General features: G+C 42.0%; 1 protein-coding gene across 1 annotated transcript; it reads right to left on the reverse strand.

Annotated features, from left to right (window-relative positions):
- Window positions 1-2,305: 2,305 nt before the first annotated feature.
- On the reverse strand, window positions 2,306-17,055 carry FRRS1L (ferric chelate reductase 1 like). The gene is given in 6 exon segments (XM_032775311.2): window positions 2,306-4,488; window positions 4,998-5,244; window positions 9,456-9,594; window positions 10,083-10,167; window positions 16,528-16,879; window positions 16,881-17,055. Coding segments are annotated over 6 exon segments (1,041 nt in total). The 5' UTR covers window positions 16,926-17,055; the 3' UTR covers window positions 2,306-4,315.
- Window positions 17,056-23,110: the final 6,055 nt, after the last annotated feature.

A 23,110-nucleotide genomic window follows, 5' to 3' on the forward strand; every position in this document is an offset into this window, starting at 1 on the left:
GTTGAAATCAATGTTTATTTACATTTACTGACAAAAATCTAATCCTTCCAAACCGAATTATAGAGTTGCTGCAGTTTCACCCTCTTCCTGTCCTCTCCAAATATTAGCAGCCCAAGCAACTTTACCTTCCTTGGTGAAAATTCTGAAACTGAGTTGCTTCTGATGTCTCATTTCCAACCTAGTGCTACCAACTACCACTTACCCAATTTCCACTTGGGGGAGAAGGGGTGATAGGTATTGCCAGAAGACGCTGTTATTTGAAGTCAGGGATCGGCAACCTTTGGCACACGGCTCACCAGGGTAAGCACCCTGGCGGGCCAGGCCAGTTTGTTTACCTGCCGCATCCGCAGGTTCGGCCAATCGCAGCTCCCACTGGCAGCAGTTCGCCAATGGGGCGTCAGGAAGTGGTGGCCAGCACATCCCTTGGCCTGCACCGTTTCACGCAACACCCATTGGCCTGGAGCGACGAACCGTGGCCAGTGGGAGCCATGATCGGCTGAACTTGTGGACGTGGCTGGTAAACAAACTGGCCCGGCCCGCCAGGGTGCTTACCCTGGGGAGCTGCGTGCCAAAGGTTGCTGATCCTTGTTCTAGGTAGTAGGAGACACCTTCTAAACAATATAAAATGTCTAATTTGTTTAGGAAGCAAGATTGCAGTAATGCTGTAGTGAAAAGGGTACTTCACTGTAGATAATATCTTTCCAGTACAGAATAAATATTAAGTTCCTAGCCTTCTTTCTCTCCTCACCTTTATTATCTCTGTTCCTGCTGTGTAGAGATGCTCGTGGAAGAAATCCCATGATCTTGCCAACTTTCTTCCCTGTAAGCTTGTTCTTTCTTCCTTCTGCTCTGTTCTTGGTCAAGCAGTTCTACTTTTCCACTATTATCCACTCTGAAATCTCTAATCCTCAATGGCTGTTTGCTGCCTTCTACTCTCCTTAAACCCTCTTCCATTTCCCCTTTAATTTTAAATTCTTTGGGGCAGGGATTATGCCTTTTTAATGTCAGTAAAGTATGTAAAATTATGGTATACTAGAATAATTAATAATTACAAACTCAAACATCAATTGAAAAGCTAAAAAATAGTATCGTTTCTCTCTCTCTCACTTTTTTTTTTGTAGACTTGCTGTATTTACCTCTATTATTAAGGAAGGCTAAATAGGGCCAGCTAATCACTTTGAGATCCTTGGATGGAAGGTACTATAAAAGTGCAATCTGCTACTAATATCTGGACAAAAGGACAGTACAACAGAAAAAAAATGCATTAATGTCAGGTAAAGGGTAAACATTTAACTCACAAAAACAGAATCCAAAAGTGAAGGCAAACTTCTGCCTTAATGTACAGCATAGTCTCAGCCAGCAGCCCTGAAAGCTCTGTAATCTGAAATAGTGTATATTCTCTGCTAGCATGACACAAAGGAATACAATAAGTGCTAAGGTTTAGCCTCAGCTCTGAATCTGTTTACTTTTGTAAGGTTGATTAAATCCCTCTTTGTACTTTAGTGTTATTTTTACTGTCTTTGTATATACTGACCTCAATTTTGAGGGCCTGCCTGGAGTCAAGTGGAGGCAGGAGAGCGAAAGGTACGTTTGTGTTATGCTCCAGTAATCTACAGCTGCTGGAACAGCCCCTTGCGGGTTACTGCAAGTGCCTTTAAATTAGAGCAGGCCTGAGACTGCTTTAACTTATGCTGGTAGTAAAACTGGCCCTGGACTGGGAGCTGAACAGGCTCCTTGCTATAATTTAAGCAGCACATGGGACACACAGCAAGCTCTGACCACATTCTTCTCTCCAGTGTTAGAGACTATGGCAGGGGTCGGCAACCTTTCAGAAGTGGTGTGCCGAGTCTTCATTTATTTGCTCTAATTTAAGGTTTCGCGTGCCAGTGATAATTTTAATGTTTTTTAGAAGGTCTCTTTCTATAAGTCTATAATATATAAACTAAACTATTGTTGTATGTAAAGTAAATAAGGTTTTTTTAAAATGTTTTAAGAAGCTTCATTTAAAATTAAATTAAAATGCAAAAGCCTCCCAGACTAGTGGCCAGGACCCAGGCAGTGTGAGTGCCACTGAAAATCAGTTTGCATGCCACCTTTGGCACACGTGCCATAGGTTGCCTACTCCTGGACTATGGCATATAGCCAGCTACCCAGATCTATGCCATCAAAGGATTCTGCTATACCAGAGGAATCTAAGCTGTCTGCTTAGGACACATTAAGGCTATGATTTGCTCCCAGAGTTCCACAAAGCAGACCTTATCAGGGACAAGGATCTGAACCACTACAACTATACTTTATCACGTATTTAATTAGTTGGTTAATCAGGTATAAAAGGATCACTTACTGAAATGCACTAAGATAAAGTCACTATTTATGAAGCACTTTACACTTTAAACTTCTTTTCTAATACTCCTTTTTTTAAACAAATGTTGCAATTTTAAATATAAAAGAAAAGCTTGCTAGGGAGGCAAATAATCATTTAAACCAAAAATGTACATACTTTAAGCACATAGTTTTGAGGAATGCGAAGTCTTAAAAAAATCAAACTTTAAATTTTACATTGAGTAATGATGCATAAAATTACAAAACGCCAATTATTTTTTTTCTTATTGCCTCACCATGCAGTAACTAAGAGGAAAACATCATCTCTAAGACGCTCTACAAGAGTGGCTCTCAAACTTTTTTACTGGTGACCCCTTTCACATAGCAAACCTCTGAGTGCGACATCCCTTATAAATAAAAAACACTTTTTAGATATTTAACACCATCCTAAATGCTGGAGGCAAAGCAGGGTTTGGAATGGAGGTTGACAGCTCACGACCCCCCATGTAATAACCTTGTGATCCCCAGTTTAAGAACCCTTGCTCTACAAGAACACAGAGCTAAAGAGTTCTCAAACATGCTAAGCCCTGTGTACTCTTGGTAAAACAGCCTAATACCGTAGTATAAATTAGGGACTGAACCTGCAACCCCTTAAGCATGCAGAAGTCCCACTTGAGTGGATGGAAGATTTGTGCGTGTTATCTGCAAGATCAGGTATTTATAAAGAGACAGCTGCTTCCCAGTTTAAGGTAATCTTAAATTCCCTATCATGTAGACAGTGAAAATGTACAGCAATAACCCAAAACATTTTAGAATGAGTTGTGATCTATTTATCATTTGATACATTTCTGCAACTCCCATTTCCAATAACACTTAACTATTTTCTTTCCATTTTTTAATACTTCTTTTAAGGATAAAAAATTCAAATCTATTGTCATGCTTGAATTGTCTTTTTCCTCACTGGATAAATATGACTTTACCTATGGTTCTGATGGAACTGAAATTAAGCCTCTTTTTATTTATTCCCGTATTAGGACCATAGATCATGTTTACATTGCTCTGGGAACAATGAGCTGCTGCTGCTTCTCATCTTTAACATGAACGGGATTTAGGGCACATAGCAAGGCGAGAACAGACACCTTAGGGTTACTGCCAAACAGCTGTTTAAAAGACATTTACATCTAAGTAACATTTTTTCATAAAAAAAGAAACATAACTTTGCCTATTAGAAGATGTCTTACAGCTTGCGGTGGCTTCTATACGTTTAGGAATTTTTCTGTATCATGAAGAATTTATACCAGCATTAATTTTCTTTTTCCTTGTTTATTTACCATCATCTCTCATTAATAAAAAGCTTCTTAAGTATGGCTGTGTCTAAGAATTATTTTCACAGTACAGACAATTCTTAGAATTCTGCAATGGAAAGTTTAATTTTGTTTGTACTGGGAATGTGAAGCATTTTCTGATTTTGGAAAGCACCAGAACCATTTAGGACTGTGAGTTGCTTTTGTCAAATTCAGAGTATGTTGGGAGATGAAAGCCCATTATCACAATGCAATCCTTATTAAACATCAGTGCAGTGACATTACCCTGACTTTGAGTTCAGAAACAGGTGTGCTATCTGCACCACAAGTATTTAACAGACAATATTTCCCCAACTTTTATTTCTTGAAGAAAATTGTGTATTAAATAATTTGATTCTACATGTCCATTACTAAATTCCCCCCAACATACACACACACATTTTACAAAAGTATTTTTCATTAAACAACTAGTAATTACACTGGAAATGGTTTGTTACTTGCTCCTTGATTATTATTAATTATTTGGCACACCTTTACTGCTCAAAGGAGGGGTTATTTCCTTGCTGAGAAGATGAAATTGTCAACAAAGCAGCTAGACGATGTGATATGAATTCCAAGAGAAAATGCATTCATCCTGAGGAACTCTCACTAACAAATTCTCACAATCTTCCATACATATCCAGCTGTGATCATGGGGTTCCCATCAATAAATAAAAGGTCAGTGCAACAATAAGAAGCAAGCAGAATGGAGAAGAAAAGGTTTGATAGGCAGCTGATGGCATAAAAATGTCTTCATACTTGTAAATACTGACAACACGCTCTGATACAGGCGGTGAGTCTATGTCATGCCGAGTTATAGAACCTTTAATAGACAAAGGATAGAAAAAGAGATGAGCATAACATGTGAATTAAACTACTTCTGATTTCTAGTTCTTTTCTGCTAGATAACCTCACCTCCTCTTATTGCTCGTTACTATACAAAAAGAAGAATTTTCATAAGTTTAAAATGGTGTTTCTAGCCAAACAGGAAATCTTCACAAAAACACAGCATTACATCAACAGTTAACATAGTGTCAGAAGGTAAAACTCTGAATAAATCATACGAAACCTGGACTATGAACTATATCCTTCAGAAGAATTATGGACTGGTAATTTTTGAAGCAATCAATTTTAGCTTTTGGGAGTAGAGATAATCAAAAAAAGTAGGTAAGGAATTATAATATGACTTGACACTGCCCCCTGAATTTACATATATACACACACTGCTGTTGTAAACAGGAATCTGAACATCTTTTGCAAACTATTTTAATTCCTTTTACAATGATGGAATAGATTGAAGAACGCAGTTGTGGCTGCATACCATCAACTTACCCTGAATTGCTGGACCCCAAGCAAACAAATAGTACCAGCTCAAGTGAAGATCTACAATAGTTTCATCTCTGGGAACATACACAGGACGTTTAAATCGACAAGTCACACGGTTGTTTTCAAAAATCCCTTCTTCATCTCTAGCTGGATTTCGCTGGATCTCTTTAGCCCACTGACCAACATTATAAAAGTGCTGTATTCGGACCCTTCCATTATCATCATGAACACAAGCCATGACGTCATCTCCACCCTACATGGTAAGAAAGAAACGACTCAGAATTCTTTTAGAAAGAAAACTCAACAACATGCAATAATTTTTTTCATATCCATAAAAATATTCACATTACTTAATTTTCACTATGAAAGCTGACCATAATAAAGGCTCTAGTTCCCCCTCTCTTTGTACAAACCCCTGGATACTTCCTCCTGCAGATTGTGCAGCAAAAAGTCAATGGTAATATTTACTTTTTCTATCTGTTTATGGGTATGCAAGCCACTTTTTGATTTTCCCCAAGACGTATACTAAATCCTAGTAGGATGGCAACTCTCTGACATAATTTAAGTAACAAGAAAGAAAAAGTAACTTTTTTTATTGTTCATATTAGACAAACTTCCCAGATATTGTACCACAACAAAAACAGAGGAAGAACAGAACTTTTGGGGTGCAAAGTTCCATTACATTAAATGTTATATAATCTAATCAACAGCAGGAAACAAATCTAAAATATCTGAAGGGATAATTGCATAACTGCAAAGAATCCACTTTAATTCAATAGTTTTTTCGTAATTCCTTCCCTTATTATGCATCACCTAAGTGCAAAGTAGGAATTCAGTTAAATGGCAAATTTACTTCTGCATATATTGTAGGCAGTGACAAGAAACACAATCTAAGAAACAAACAAGTGGATGAAAAAAAAAAGTGTTATGACAATTACCCGTGCAGGCTTTTCACGGAAGTACTGTATTCCTAAAATAATTATTCAAAAACCACTGTTGACGCAGAAAAGACACTGAACCATTCAGGGCACAATATTACTTCCAAAAGTATAGCCCTCCAGAAGCATTAGTATCAGGAATAAATCTTAAAAGTTTTGTAGGTTGTTGGCAAGTAAAGATTGGGTTATTGCCAGTGTTGTAGATGTTAGTACTGGCTAACAACATACCCCACAGCCATAGTACTAATGTCATCAGTGTGTCACAGGGAAGGAGGCAATAATGTCTGCTGACTTTATCCTTAAGTAAGTCTGTTCTTTTATGCATGTTGCAAAAGATTCATAATTGTCTTTGCTCACCTAATCCTGGTAGCACAAACTGATTTGGGGGAACAAAATGGATATGGACAAAGTAAGGGGTGGCACATTAATTTAACTGCAGTGTGTGTAGATTCTTATAAAACTGCTGAAAAATGGAAGAACTAGGTAAGACATGAACTTGAAAAGCTCCAGGTGCTCGGTATTATTGTGGGAGAGGTGGTGACTGCTACAGTTGAGGTTATATAAGGGCTTCCATTCTAACTTGTTTCAGTCACAGTTTTCAAAAACTTTCAAGGTTTGATATATATATATATATTTTTTTTTATAAGTTCGAGCAAAAATTCTTCACCTCTAAGGACAAGGAGAGTCTTTTTTAAAAAATAGCACCTTCCACATTAAAAAAAACAAACACAAAACCAAGTTAAAATGTTGTTTTGAACTATGCTGTAGTCAAAATTGCAGTGCAGCTCCCTAACACATCAACCCAATCAATTTAAAAAAAACCATGGATATTTAATTATTTTCCTTGCCTAGTTGTTCTTGCCATATCATCCTCATTTGGAATCTTTCTACTGGTTCTCCTTTACATGCTTGCTAGATCTTTCCTGGTAAGGTTCTGCAGAACTTCACCCTGCCCCATATCTTAGGGTTTTTTTTCCTATCAGGTTCCCCCACCCCATAACTCTGCCAGTGATGCCAAACATGATGCCCTATTCAGTTCCTTCTTCTCCACCCATCTCTGTACATTTTTTCTACAGTGCCTCCTTTGTATGGAATGACCTCTCAACCTCAGTTCACCATGAACAACTACTTTCTCCTCATTGAAATCCCTCCTAAGTACTGATTTCTTGCATTATGCCCACAAAAAGTTAATTCATAATAGTTATGAGTGAAACAAACAAACAAAGCCCTACTAATTACTCCTACCTCTGGAGTTCTCTCTGGGTCCAACTTCTATGTCTTTTAGACTGTAAGTGCTTCAAGACATGGATTGTCCTTATTTCTAAGCATACTACAGTGACAAGCACATTGTTGGGACTGAATAAATAAGGGCCAGACTCTGACACATTTGCTCACAAAGGGTGGCAACACATTCCATGAGTAGTCCTATCCACTTCAACTGGACAAATAGTGGAGTAATGTACTATTCAGCATGAGCAAGTGTATCAGAATATGGTTCTGAGTCAACAAATAAAAATAATAAAATCTGAACCTAAGTTAATAGAAAAGGAGTACAAAATCTTAACAAGAGAGAGTACAAAAGTGGAATGAGCTTTATGCTATTCAAGACAAAGAAAGAGCTGCATGGGGCAATGAAGAAATAATCCATCAAAGAATCAAGATTGTTTTCTTCCCTGAACTCTGTCTGGCTGCTCAGGCCAGAAACAGGGACTTGATTCCACTAAGGCAGAATTTTGTTGATGAGGAATGAGTGCTGCAGCCCTGTTGCCACAAAGCTCAAAGTCATTTACAACAAACCCTACATATTCTAGGACACTCGTTTGGCCAGGAAATTACTGGGAAAAATAGATGAAATTAACAGATACAATAAGTAATAAAGACTGAAATGACAAATGGCATTGTAGCCTGATTAAGTGATATACAGCATCTCATACATAGCAGGTTTGAAAACCAAAGCATTCACTTTAAAATTATGATTGTGCGGGGGTGCCATCTACTGGATATATGATAAGGCTGCATGTAACCACTGTTAACCTGATACAGACTAGGGACAGATTTTTAAAGGTCCTGCCTGGGAGAGTTAAGTGCCTATGTACTTTTGAAAATCCCACTAAGTGCCTATCTGGATCTTGAGGCTCTTAAATACCTTTTAAAATGTGTCCCTACAACTACTTCTTAAGAATCCATGACGCATACTGGAGGCAGACTGATTAATATCTTTTATTTCCAACATAATACCGTATACATGGGAAGGATGGTAATGCATCTCCCCTCACATTTTTTTTGTGCTCCTCATTTTGGGCCTGGTCCAAAGTCAGTGGCTGATATCAGTGGGAGTCTTTCTACTGCTTCAGTGGGCTCTGATTAAGGACCATTAAACACTCTCTCATTTTCCAGTGTACAGAATCCACATGCAACTTTATAATTACACTTGCCCTCGGACTTGGGATGTATTACATAAACACTATTTTTAGTGGCAGATGGGGGGTATGTTTCAATATGCAATCAATTATAGATAGCAATATAAACTGTGATCTAAGCTTAAATACGTTAACGAGAATCACTATTTGTAGAACAGAATTATATTCCTCAATTCTTGTCTTTCTCATAAAACCCCAATAAAAACAATCCTCTGAAATATAAAAATCACAGAAACAAGTATAATATGAGGCAACTCTGTTTAAAAACTTTTTAAAAAAGCAAAAGAACAAATTGAAATAAGCTTGCTTTAGATAGCATATATATTTAAATTGGCAATAATAGTTTTCTCTCTAAATTCACCTGGCTTTTCTGGAAATGTGTGGTATTGGTGGAGGAAAGAGGCAGTGGGCATCTCCTTGAGAGTTTAATGGTTAAGTCCAAGATTTATACAATGGGAAAATAATTGACTTATTTAAGAAAACTTTACCCTTCGCTAATTTCTGATGTATACTTTGCTCCATTAAACACTGGTACAGAAGATATAGAAAACAAACCTATTATTCTTGAATGTTTTTTTAGAATTAAATGGTGCAAAGTCATTATTCATAGATTATTGATTCTAGGACTGGAAGGGACCTCGAGAGGTCATCGAGTCCAGTCCCCTGCCCTCATGGCAGGACCAAATACTGTCTAGACCATCCCTGATAGACATTTATCTAACAGTTATCATTAACAGTCTTGCATTCAACAGCAGAAGCCAAAGGTCACTGTAGTCTTTCATTCTGAAGGGAGGCGGGACAGTCCAGTGGCTAGGGAACTTGACCAGGCATCAGCAGGCCTGGGTTCTATTTCCTCAGCTGCTGTCTGATTTTCATTTCCTCTCTTTACAGCTCTGCTTCCCAATCTGTAAAACTGGGGTAAATAATACTCACCCCTCCTTTGTAAAGAGCCTTGTGAACTAGAGATGAAAAGCACTATGCAAGCATTAAAGTGTATCTTTCTCTACATCTACATATTTTTCAAATCCCATATAAACTGTGCCTATTCTAATACATAAAAGCTTGTATACTTGTTAACATGAAACATTAAATGTTGTTGATCTTACCATTTTCTTGTCTGAAGAAAATCCTACTGCCACCCAGCCATCAGTGTCAGCACTCAACTCGAACTCGACATCAGCTCCTATTCTACGATAACTGAGAAAGTAGTCACAAGTCTCAGCATTACATCCAGGTTTACCATACCTGAATGAAATAGGAAAACAGAACATGTACCTTTTTCTACCATTCAGAATATGAACAGCTTTTTTTGTTATAGCTTAACTGTGTTTCTACATCAAAAACTTAAAGACAGCATGATTTGTTGTTAATGGTGGTGATTGCATAAATAAAATTTTCAGATATTGGTAGAACATATCATTTCTATACTATATTGTATTTTATAGACAATATTATAAATTACAGTGTTAACAATAATTATTGCTTTATGGTAAGCCAGGGTAATGTTGGCTCATTATGGTGAACACTTATTCAGAGATGCGATCCATTGATCTCATTGGGACTATTTACGTAAATGCTCATCAAGTGTTGAACAACGTAATCGCTGATCATGTTGAATATCTGCAGACAATAAACATTTAGTAAAATGAATGTAGGACATTTACTAGTGTCCCTAGTGAAGTCAAGTAACGTTTATAAACTGAAAGATGTCTACATTTTTATTCTACACCAACCTAAAGCATCCCTTGGTTTTTCCACAATCATCCACTTTAATTTTTGCAAATGGATCCACAGGAGGAGCAGTAGGGAAAGGGTAACCTGTAAAGTCAGAATAAACCGCCATTAAATAATGAATGCAGAGAAATACATCCAAATATTGCCATTGTTATTATTTATCTATATTAGACTAGTATCTAAGAGGCCCCAACCAAGATTAGGCCTTCATTGTACTAAGCACTGTACATAAATTTAGTAAGAGAGAGAGTCCCTGCCCTGACGAGCTCCAGTTTAACTAGACAAAACATGCAAAGAGTAGATAAGAGAAAGTATTATTGGGCTGGATTATCTTGTTTGCTAAATGCATTTTGAGGGATGGGGGTGTAGTGGAGCCAGAGGCCACTACACCTTATTCTCTGCTGGCAGAAGGTCTTTCCACAAGTCAGTTAGGAATCAGGGATCTGCAATCAGCTCCTTCCTAGTCCCTCCTCCACTGCCCTTGAGCTTTGTATCCAGTGGAGGACTGAGTCCATTACTTCCATTTTAAAGATGGGGCACTGAGGCTGTGACACATGGCCAGAAAGGCTTAAGCAGCTCGCAGGCTAAATGACACAGATTCAACCTTTAGAGCAGGGGTGGCCAACCTGTGGCTCCAGAGCCACATGCGGCTCTTCAGAAGTTAATATGTGGCTCCTTGTATAGGCACCGACTCCAGGGCTGGAACTACAGGTGCCAACTTTCCAATGTGCCAGGGGGTGCTCACTGCTCAACCCCTCGCTCTGTCACAGGCCCTGCTCCCACTCCACCCTTTCCCACCCCCTCCCCTGAGCCTGCCATACTCTCCTCTTCCCCCTCCCCCCTGGAGCCTCCTGCACGCCATGAAACAGGTGATCAGGAGCTGCAGGGAGGGATGGGGAAGTGATGATTGGCAGGGCTGCCAGTGGATGGGATGCACTGGGAGCAGGGTGAGGAAGCTGATGGGGGGCTGCGGACATATTACTGTGGCTCTTTGGCAATGTACATTGGTAAATTCAGGCTCCTTCTCAGGCTCAGGTTGGCCACCCCTGCTTAAAAGACATGTTAGAAAAATGTGTACATGGTAATTTGGGCAATTCCATGTTACATAGGCAAGAACTTTGAAATGTACACCTGTATTGTTAGAGAATTAGAAGTAATAATAATTGTATGTGTTTACTTATATCTTGTTAGATGTTAACCATGTAAACAGACAGTTCCTGTCTATTACTATTGACATTGATTCAGAAATCAAAAGGGACTATTAACATTTAGATCAGGGGTCTCAAACTCAACTTAGCTTAGGGCCAGTGCCAGTCCTCAAATCTTCCAAGAAGGCTAATAATGTCACTCATGCTGCGCAGAACACGCCCCCCCCCAAACTCCGCCCCACATCTGCCTAAGACTCTGGGAGGGAGCCTGGATTGGGGAGGAGGTCTGGGTAGGGAACTGGGGTGCAGGCTCTGAGAGGGACTTTGAGTGCAGAAGGGGTGAGAGGTTGGGCTCTGGGAGGGAGTTTGGGTGGGGAGGGGGTCTGGGATGCAGGCTCTGGGAGGAGGTGTATGGGGAGGGGGTGCAGGCTCTGGGAGGGAGTTTGGGGGCTGGTGGGGATGGGGCGCAGGCTCTGGGAGGGACTTGGGGGGCAGGAAGGCATGTGTGGGAAGGGGAAGGGGCACAGGCTCTGGGACCAAGTTTGGGGGCTGGGAGTGGGAGGGGAGGAGGTGCAGGCTCTGGGAGGGGGGTCAGAGGGTGCAGTGCTTACCTGGGGCTCCAAGGTGGGGTGGGCCGGGGGTCCTCCACATGCTGCTGCCCCCAGGCACCACCTCCACAGCTTCCCATTGGCCGCAGGGGTCAGCATGTGAAGGCCCCGCCCTGGGGCTGTAGGGAGGGGCCGGCAGACACTTGGAGCGAGCAGGCAGAAGCTGCGCAGCTCCACTGCTCTGCCAGTGGTGGCCCTGGGCCACTGCAAATTGCCCAGAGGACACGTGAGGTCAAGCACCCGGGGGGGGGGGCCGGCGAGGCCAAGCGAGAGACCTGGCCCCAAAATTGCTGAAGCCCTGTGGGCCACACTGGGGAAGTTCTCAGGCCGCAGATGGCCCACGGGCCAGAAATTTGAGAACCCTCATTTAGATGAAATGTGAGTGTGATAATATTATTGTCTATGTGTCTCTTTAAAGTCTGTGATGAACTGCTTAATGGATAAGTTACCTTATGTTAATCTGTATAGTTAATCACCAGTAATGTTTGGGAAACAAAAGGTTATATCAAATGCCTATTGTTCATTCAAGAACAATGTGTTGCCCAGGAATTGTATAAAGTATTCTTGGGGTCTGATCCTTTCATCTCAGATCTGCTTGAGCTTTATTTTGAGGGAAGTTTGAGTCATAAGACTGAGATTTCCAGTCACATCTGGATCACCCGGGGTATGAAACATTGGACTGAAATTATGGACTAATTCTAAGAATTCTTTGCAACTAGAAAGCTCACCATCTCTACTATGAAATGATCTCCGAACTGTACTCATAAGAATTGGCTGTAAGCCTATATTTGGATAAGATCTGCAATATTCATTAGCTTGGGAGGTAATGTGTCCAATCATTTGGGATTGGTAGAACTTTCATATTTGACTTGGCTATCTGGGGGGGGAACTCAAAGGCTGAATTGCTATGTTTTGGCTTCCGTGTAACCAGTAAGGTCATTCTAGAAGATGAAGAATCTAAATATTGTAATATCCACCAGCTTTGAGGATTGTCTGCCCCATTCTTTGCAGTTTGCCCTGATTTAAGCAATCTCAGTGTGGCCCCCTGCCCCAGGGACCCTGGTCACAGAGGACTGGATTTTCAAAACTATGAGCTTTCAATGGGCATTGATCGCCTAACTCTCTTAGGCACTTTTCAAAATCCCACTAAGAGAGAATAAGTGATTTCCTGTGTGATCTTAGGCAGTCTGTGGCAGAACTACGCAGTGAGCCCAGGTTTCCTGAGTCTCTGTCCATATATGAATGTTAAAAGTCTAGCGCTGTTAAACCAATATAGTTTCAGTTCACCAACTCAGATATGTACAGGGCCTTTTTGATTAATTCTGCATTAAGAATTAAAATGAATTTTATATTAAATCAAAAGGTAAAATACGGTTTAAAGATAAAATACACTACATAAATCTGAACACAAAACAACCAGATAATGAAAAAGTCAGGGCTCCAAAACCAATGTTCACTTGTCCACTTGGTACCAGTACACTTTGTGGAATGAGGCGGAGTGAACATTGTTTTTGAAACCTTACATTTTGAATTTCCTGATCTTTCTGGATTCAGGTTTTCAACCTTTTTGTTGGTATTTGAATTTGATATTCTTTTCTTCAACTGACATAAAAAGAAAGAACTAGCTGTGGTACTAAGAAGTTTTGCAGCTGCATTTTCACTTCCTCAGGAGTTTTAAGCTGCACCACTCAACAGAAACACAACCATCACTATAATACTATTGGGGCTGTGCTCTATTGCACCACTCAATAGTGCTTCAGGCAGCAATGTAACTAAAAGCTTTAACTTTACGCAAGCAAAGGAAAGTTTTCACTGCCTAAAACCTAGTTATTTAACTCCTTCCCTTCCTCTACATTTTCAAGCAGCTATACGACGTTCAGCCACACATTAAGTTTGAAACTTTGAAGTTCAGCCCCATTTATTTTAAAATGTATAAAATATACTCAATACATATCTAGGCACATATATATTTGACAGAACACATGCTTTTTAAAAGTTAAAAAATAATCAGAGACTTCTTCACCCCTTATGAAATTATACACCAGCACAGCCACTCAGGCAAAAGCCTGAGAAAACAAGATGGGCCTTTCACTGTGGACCAAAGATCAGCTACTCATATTCTACCCAACCAGCAAAGGGTGAATTCCTAAACTGATAGTCCTTCAATAGAATGTCCTTCCCCAACCTCCATGGGTTTAAATCTTAGGGATTGTCAATAGCTCCACCTCATTGGCTGATCTCAACTAATATATGGAACCTGTGGAATCCTGGAAGAGGAAGCCCTCCGGGCAAAACAGGCAATTGCCTCAAATCACCTATTGGGATTTCTCAGAGAGGGAAAAAAGAACTACTCAAGTGCAACACTGTCTAAAATAGCTATAGTCTGCAAAAAGGTCAGCGAAAATCTTGTCACAAATGAATGGAGGGCTTCTGACTGATCTAATAATCAGTGAGAATACTTTCCATTGCTAAAAGATCAGTGTGACTAGTACAGCTTTCATACCAAATCCAGGCCTAATGCCAGACTGAAAGAATGGGATGAGAGAAATGAGAAGTGTCTGCGGATTCCAAATTGTCTTGCCACAATTTCTATCAATAATCTTTCCCCCAAAGGTAAGATTAGGAACAGGGCAATTACTGGTAAGATTGCTATGGTAAGATGATGGCTTCTTAAACAAAACCCTAACAACTGTTTATGTAAGGGATGCTGGCAAGCAACCTTCCTTTAAGGAGTCACTAGCAGTATCAACAGATAATGGCTGTAATACCTTTCTTGGCTAGTTAAATTAAGTAAAGGCTCCAACTCAAAGGCTGTAGCTAGAAATTCTGTGACTGAAACTGTCCAGGACTGTGTCAGAGAAGATAACCACAACCACAACAGCAGCCATTTTTTAATCTAAATCACACCAATCTTGTCAGCACAGCAACTAGAAAACTTCTCATGGTGAGAAAGAACTGACTCTTGTATCTGAGTGGAGGCAACCAGGCATGATCAACCCATCAAACTCTTGAAGATGCTCTGACAAATGGATTTCACAGATAGGGAAAAAATCTGTCTTCACCATCATCATTTAAAACAATATTGCAATCAATGTGACTGTGTGATTTTTGTCAAGAACATTAGTCTCTATCCTATATGCTTCATCTGTCACAGGTCATCTTTATACCAAGGTAACCTGTGAAAAGAGAATGCTTGGCTGCCATAGCACAGATGGTTGAGGACGGAAGGTGGACTGCACCTCTGAACCATGGATAAAATGGGCAGATATTCTGCTAAGAGAAATGTGAAACCTAACTGGGTCTTCCAATCTCTGCATGAGATCCAGTGTAGCAGGTCTCCTGCCCAACGGAAGTACGTGTGAGCCCTGATTTCAAACTGCAAGTGGTGGTAACAGAGACTTGGATACACAGCCTTTCAGGCTAAATGTGCCAAGAGGATAACACTTGAGCGTGCTCTAGGAGAGACAAGGTTGTATTCCCTGCAAAAGAGCAGAGTGCAGCATTAGGCATCCCTGTGACCCCAGCACTGTCGCAGTGCCTGATTCCAAGTTCTTGCTCCAAAGCCGGGGGACACCAGTAATGGTTTCTGTAAACAGAGACACAAGGCAGACCTCTCAGCACCCCAGCCAAAAGGAAGGGCAGCTAGGAGGGATGCCCGAGCCAGGGCAAGGAGGGGGAAATATGCTCATTTTGCCCGTCCTCTTTCCCATGATGAAGACCATTTGATTGTCAATAGAAAACATGTCTGACACCCAAAACACAGCTTCGACCAACAGCAGGGCAGATCTCTCTCACCCTCTTCCTTTCCCAGGAGCCTCAATCTACTGCAACCCTTGCACCAGGCCTCCCACACTCCACCCCGACTGAGCCTGCGGTGGGAGCCACAGGGCCCTGCAGAACTAGAGCCGCCGGGCGTGGGGCTGGCTCCAAACGTGCCCCAGAAAGTGCCACCCCACAGCAGCAGGTCGGAGGCCCCCGCCTGGCCATAGCAGGGAACCAGCACCGCCGAGTTACTAGCCAACGTGCTGAAATGACGCGGTCTGTGCCGTGGAACCGCATCGCACAGACACAGCGGGGAGACGGGGGCGCAGACCCGGACAGGAGCGGGGCGAGAAGGGAGCAGCCCATCTCCCCACCATGGACCCTCCACCGGCCTTGGTGCAGCTTCCCGCTCCCGATGCATCCAGCTCCCTCCATTCCCCCCCACACACCAGTGTCCTAATGCATCCAGCTCCATTCTCCCTTCCCACCCCCACCGTCTCAGTGCATTTCAGCTCCACTCTCCCCCTCATTCCTGCATGTTTCATTCTCCCCCGTGCATCCAGCTCCTTCTCTCCTTCCCCTCGGGTGCATGCTCCATCCCCACGCCCATGTCCCAGTGCATTTAACTTCATTATTCCCCTCCCTCCTGTATATGCTTCACCCCTCCTTCTCCTCGTGCATCCAGCTCCATTCTCCCGCTCCCTTTGGTGCATGCTCTCCCTCTCCCCCGGGCATTTCAGCTCCACTCTCCCCTTCACTCCTGTATGTTTCACACACACACCCCAGTGCATCAAGCTCCTCTCCCTCCCCTCGCTGCATGCTTCATCCCCCGCCCATCCCGGGCCCCGGAGCATCTCACGGGGCCGGGGGTTGCAGCTTCCTCCTCCTGCCCCAGCAGGAGGCTCCCCACCCCGCGCTCTCCTCACCCTCCTCGGAGAGGTAGCGCAGGTCGTAGAACTCGCTGGCGAAGGTACCGTACGAGGAGTCGTGGTGCTGCCGCTGCGGCTCGTCCCTGGCCCCACGTTCCCCGTCCCCGCGGCCCCCGCCCCGCGCCCCGCCGCTCTCGTCTGCCGGGCTGGCGGTGGAGGCTGTGGGGCCGGCGAGCAGCAGCAGCCAAGCGCCCCAGCGCAGCGGAGACATGGCGGCTCCGCAGCCGGGAGAGGTGCAGAACTAGGCTGGCAGCAGCGCCCCCCTCCGCCTCCGGCTGCTCGCGGCGACCTGCGAGGGGAGGGGCAGCGGGCTCCTAGGGGCTGTGCGCCCCCGAGCTGGAATGGGAGGGCTCCCAGGCCTCCCTCTCCCAGTGACCCGTGCACAGAGCCCCCATGGCAGCGAGTGGTTGATGAGAAAGGAGGGGCTGAGCTGAAGCGCCCCCCAGTGTAGGACCCAATCCGAAAATCTGAGACGAGGGGACCGACCCCACCGGCTTCCCAGGGGGCAGGATGGGCTCTCCGTTCACATGTGAGAATGCAGACCGGAGGCAGGGCAAACGGCCTCTGCTCCGAAGTAATGAAAGGTTTAGAGTGAAGGGAACTGTTTAGGATGAGAAGGAGACATTTCCCTCTAATCCGCTTCCTACTCCCAAATAAATCACCGCGGTTACTCAGTGGTGCACTGAAATGACTCACGTGGTGCTGGGGGAAAGAGGCAAACGAGGGGGACCCTCCGCTGAAAAGTGAGCTCCACTGAAAATGCGTAGGACCCTATGGCTTGGCTTGTCCACAGATGTCATCATCACTTTGCCCTGGTGTGAGAGAATGGGGTAGAGATAATTTCCCAAGGCAAATAAACTGAAACAAGCAGATTCTTACTGAGCACTGAGGGAAAACCCAGTAAACGGATCGGCAGAGGATGGTGATGTAAATTAACCCACATTTATAAGCTCCCCCCCACATGAATAAATAAGGCACCACAGACGTTCTGACTAATGACTTCGCTCCCATGCAACAAAAGTATTGAGTATACTTCCAGGCAATGGTATAGCCCTTTGGTGGTATTCACCAACTGATCCACTGTGGGACTTAAGTACCTTCTTAAAGTTAAGCATGCGTTTTAGAGCTTCCTGAATTGTGATTCCTATACGCTAATGTTAATTGCAGGGCCTGAGCCTTTTGCCTCCTTTATATGCGTTTCTAGTGTCTTCATTAATTTTAAAATTTTAATATTGCCATGCTTATTTACATTATCTGATGCTAAAAATAGTTTTAAAAGAAACTAAGTAAACCAGGCCCTAGATACTATAGAGGCCCATATCAGTACATAGACTGATTTAAAAGTAAAAACCTTTAAATTTTTTGTCTATTAATATTGATTTTTAAAATGCTTTTCTGTGGGCCACTCTTGCTTCCAGTTATTTATCCTCTGCTTTAGTTACCACATAATCTATGCTCCTTAACTATGGAGTTCAGAATAAACCTTTGAGTATCCAGTAGAGGACAGTGGTGCACAGAAGCAGAAGTCAGTACATGGCAATATCTTAGCTGAGCGGAGAAGCTAGAAATTTTTAGAAAAAAAGTAAAGAAAAAAGTGCAACAGTATTTCAGGCCTGATATAAATGCACCACACTCCCAGTAACCTACAGAAAGCTATAGGGGAGCAACATCAGGCTAAAACATCAAATATTGAGTGAGCCACTTGTTGCTACCAAACTTGGTATTGCTAGAGAGAAACTAGTAGAGCAGGATAACAGGAAGGTAACAAATACTACATCTTATTCTTTTTTGACAAAAAAATTAAGTCTGATGAAGATTTCCCCCTTAAATATAGCTCATCAACTGCTGTTGAAGCATTTACTTAGCAATGGAACAGCTGTGAGCTGTATAATCTGTTTCCCTGCATACAAAAAGGCCTTAAAGCACTTTGACGGGGAGGATGCTGCACAGTAAATACTGGATTATGCTGTACAGTTATAGACATTTTAGGATCTTTATTATTTATTACAGGTATTGATATGGAATCCACGATGACACCTAGAGTCAATACACTGTCCTTAACTTCAGTGGAGTTATGCTGATTTACAGTAGCTGAGGATCCAGTCTGAGTTCCTCCCTCCTGTGCAGGCATTAAACATGCCCTGCCATTAGGGTGACCATATGGCAAATGTGAAAAATCGGGACGGGGCTAGGGGGGGTAATAGGAGCCCATATAAGAAAAAGACCCAAAAATCGTGAATGTCCCTATAAAATTGGGACATCTGGTCACCCTACCTGCCATCTTTCCTAGTAGTAAAGGCTTTCCCTGATATTCTTTGCCCAATAGTTTCGTATACTGCTTGGTTGCCAATGCCACAAAAAGGGCTGCATATGAGATGCAATGTGATTGCGTGGTTAGAGCATGTGGAATTAGGAGCCTTGGGTTCTAATATCAGGTTAGACAGTGACTCATTCAATGGTGTTTTTTACTGAATATGACCATTTATATCATTGATATTATCACTGTTATACAATTGCAACAAATCTTGTACAAGGTATATCATGTAAGGTGTCAATGGAAGAGTTATGATTTGCTAAGTCTGATTATTCTGTTTATCTGCATGTATCCTCTTTGTATCTGAAGTTATGAATATTGGCTATATACTAGTATCTTACACATGTGTTGTATTCCTGGATAGCAGGTTAAGGCATTCACCAGGTGGGGAGATGGACATGTGCCCTCTGTGGCATGAATTTCAAAAACAGTCAATAGAAAAGGGGGTAAACAGTGAGATGGCAAAGTTTGCAGATGATACAAAATTACTCAAGATAGGTAAATCCAAAGCAGACTGCAAAGAGTTACAAAAAGGGATATTACAAGACTGAGTGACTGCACAACAAAATGGCAGATAAAATTGAATGCTGAGAAATGCAAAGAAGTGCATGTTGGAAAACATTAGCCCAACTATACATATAAAATGATGGGGTCTACATCAGTTATTACCACTCAAGAAAGAGATCTTGGAGTCATCGTGGATAGTTTTCTGAAACTATCTGTTTAATATGTAGCAGCAGTCAAAAAGCCAACAAAGTGGTAGGAACCATTAGGAAAGGGATAAACAATAAAACAGTAAATATCACAATGCTACCCTATAAATCTATGGTAGGCCCACACATTGAAAAAAACGCATGCAGTTTGAGTCTACCCATCTCAAAAAAGTTATGCTAGAATTGAAAAAGGTACAGAGAAGAGCAACTAAAATGATTAGGGATATGGAACGGATTCCATAGGAGGAGAAATTGAAAAGACTGGGACTGTTCAGCTTGGAAAAGAGATGACTAAGGGAGTGTGACCCGGGTCCCAGTGGGGGCCAGCTGTGGTCAGTCAATTAGGGTGAGCTGCAAAGAATGGAGCAGACAATCCCCATAAAGATGATGGATATTCCAGTACTTTACCAAGCCAGCATAAAACAGCTTCTTTATTACCTTACTGGTTACTCAGAAGTCCCAACAACACAGTCCCCTTAGAGTGATCCAGCCTCAGGCCTCCATCCAGGTATCTTCGTCAAATATGATGATTTCCGAAAATCTCATTTCATCATATAAAAGCAAAGGTTCTACCAATCCCAGAGGATTGGACACAGTACCTGCCAGGTTATTGAATATTCCAGATCTTACCCAAATACACGCTACAGCCAATTCTTAACAACTAAACTAAATTAAAAAAAAACAGAAGAGAGAGTATGGTTAAAAGATCAATATGCATACAGACATGAGTTTAATTCTTGAGGTTCAGACTCACTGCAGAGATGGTGAGCTTCATAACTGCAAAGAGTTCCTTTAGAATTTAGTTCATAGGTTATGGTCCAATGTTCAATATCATTTCAGGGCGTTCCAGCTTAGGACTGGGAGCTCAGTTTTTATGCTTAAGCTTCCCCTGTATGAAGCCTCAAGCAGATCTGAGATGATAGAATCAGGATCCAAGAGTCTTTTATACAGTGTTCTAGCATTCATTTGACCACACAGTCCTGGTTAAACAATAGGCTTTTAATGTAACTTTTTGCTTTCTAAACACCACCAGTAATTAGCTACACAAATTAAAATAAAGCAATTTATCCGTTAGGCAGTCTGTCACAAACTTCAAAGACACATATAGACAATGACATTATTTTACCCAAGATACATCTAAATGTTAATATTCTCTTTTGATCTCTGAATTAATAGTTATAGTGACAGACAGGAACTGTCTGTTTACATGCTAGCATTAAAGGTACACACAATTAGTATCACTTGTAACTTCTAACAATATATGTTTGCATTTCAAAGTTCTAGTTTACTTAGCTCGATTGGCCCTAATTACCACTCACATATCTTTCTAACATGTCTTTAAAGGTCACTTTGGGTTAGTTAGCTTGCAAGCTGTTTAACCCTTTCTAGCCATGTGTTACACTTTGTATAAGACTTGCTGCAATTATTTAGCAGTGGTAGCAACAATGATTTGCATGGTTATAGTTTAATGAGACAACATCACAGGGCGGCTATGACAGAGGTCTATAAAATCATGAATGGTATGGAGAAAGTGACTAAGGAAGTGTTATTTACCCCTTCACATAACACAAGAACAAGGTGTCACCAAATGAAATTAATAGGCTGTAGGTTTAAAACAAAAATAAGGAGGTACTTCTTTCTACAATTCACAGTCAACCTGTGGAACTCATTGCCAGGGGATATTGTGAAAGCCAAAAATGTAAGTGGATTCAAAAAAGAATGATATAAGTTCATGGAGGACATATCCATCAATGGCTATTAGCCAAGATGGTCAGGGATGCAATCCCATGCTATGGATGTCCCTAAGCCTCTGATTTCCAGATGCTGGGATTGGACAATAGGGGATGGATTACTCAATGATTGCCCTGTTCTGTTCATTTCCTCTGAAGTATCTGGTACTGGCCACTGTCAGAAGACAGGGTACTAGGCTAGATAGACCAGTAGTCTGACCCAGTATGTTCTTATGTGTTTAGCATGAAGCAGAGGTTGGTTGTCTGGACAGAGCAGCCAACATTTTGAAATGTATATGGGGTAGGGTTACCACCTTTAAAATGCAAAAAAAAAAAAAAAAAAAAAAAAGGCAACTCCCTCACCCACTGCAACTGAAACCCCCAACCACAAGGCAACTCATCCCCTTCAACAGTTACTTATCTCTCTAGATACTATAACACATATTTTATGTATGATTGATAACATTGCATGTCTCCTCACTGTTGCGTGACTCAGACCTTCTCACACACACACACGCACGCATGGTGTGCTTGTGTGTTGGTGGGCAGACGGCTGCTGTATTTTCAACATTTTTGATCTGTTATCGCTTAAAACTGCAGAAGTAGGAACATCGCAGCATCTTTAGCAGGACACAGACTTTTAATATTAAGCTACGCCAGTGCATTGTGGTAATAATGTAAATCTTTAGACCCATGCACTTCCCCCATCCCCCCTAAGCAGATTAAATTATTTTACTGACAACTGGTAAATCCAAGACAGGTGGTAATCCTAGTATGGAGGGACAGGAAGGGAATCGAAAGGACAGCAGGGACCACAGTAGGCAAAGAGGAAGGTGGGGGATGGTGACTCAGAAAAGCTCCTAGCTCATATCCTCCAAAAATGCCTGCAGCTGTGTACCACCCAGAACCAAAGCTAGCATGGCCGTATAGCACAATAACAATATGTCTCCTCAGTACTGGGGTCTGGGAACTGGGCTTCTTCCTGCACTACAGGAATCAGGCTGGCTGGCTTCTACTGGCTATCATCAGGGTGCTGAGTCCTGGCTTTCTGAAAACAGCTCTTCACTGGCCTCCTTATGTTCATCTTCTGATGACTTTTGATGCTTGTCCTTGGAGGGAGGGACGCACAACATAGCAGACAACAGGGTCCACAACCTTCTTGGGTTCAGTAATGGTGTAACTCATCAAAATCCTGTCCAGTTCCTCAAAAAAATGGATAGGTCACATTTCCATTGCTCGACCTTTGCCTGGCATCCTTTGTTTTAATGTACATTCTCCTGAGTTACTTGCTCTTTATCTTGCACTGTCGGCATCCTTCTTGTGCCAGCATCGCTGACATCTCCTTAGCAATGTCCATGAAAAAATCTTTATTATGGTGGCTGGCCACAAGAGCTTCCTGCACTGATGTTTCTTCCCAGATGCCAATGAGATCTCAACATGGCTCCAAACAGCTGCTTGAGGAGTGTTGTAGGGCTTCTGCAGCAACATAGATACTCAAATCCAGGACCAAATAGGCAAATTCCGTCCCCAGGCTAGTTTTTAAATGGGGGAGGGGACATCTGGTCAACTTGTCACTAGAACAATGGAGTGCACACAGGTAAACAGACAGGTCAGTAACAGCCATCTCCAAAGCAGTCTCAGATAGCAGTTGGAGGACTGCTGAAGTAGTGCACAGCACCTTTTTGTGCACATGAACAATAAACCAAACTAACTCAATTTGCATCAAACTTTAAGTTCACTTTGAAAGAGGCCTCCAGAGTTCATGATAAATGCAGAGTTAGTGTGCTACAATTAATCATGTTGTGTGTACACACGCATTTGCA

Source organism: Chelonoidis abingdonii, chromosome 2 (assembly GCF_003597395.2).
Source record: "Chelonoidis abingdonii isolate Lonesome George chromosome 2, CheloAbing_2.0, whole genome shotgun sequence".
In the NCBI taxonomy this organism is placed as follows: Eukaryota; Metazoa; Chordata; order Testudines; family Testudinidae; genus Chelonoidis; species Chelonoidis abingdonii.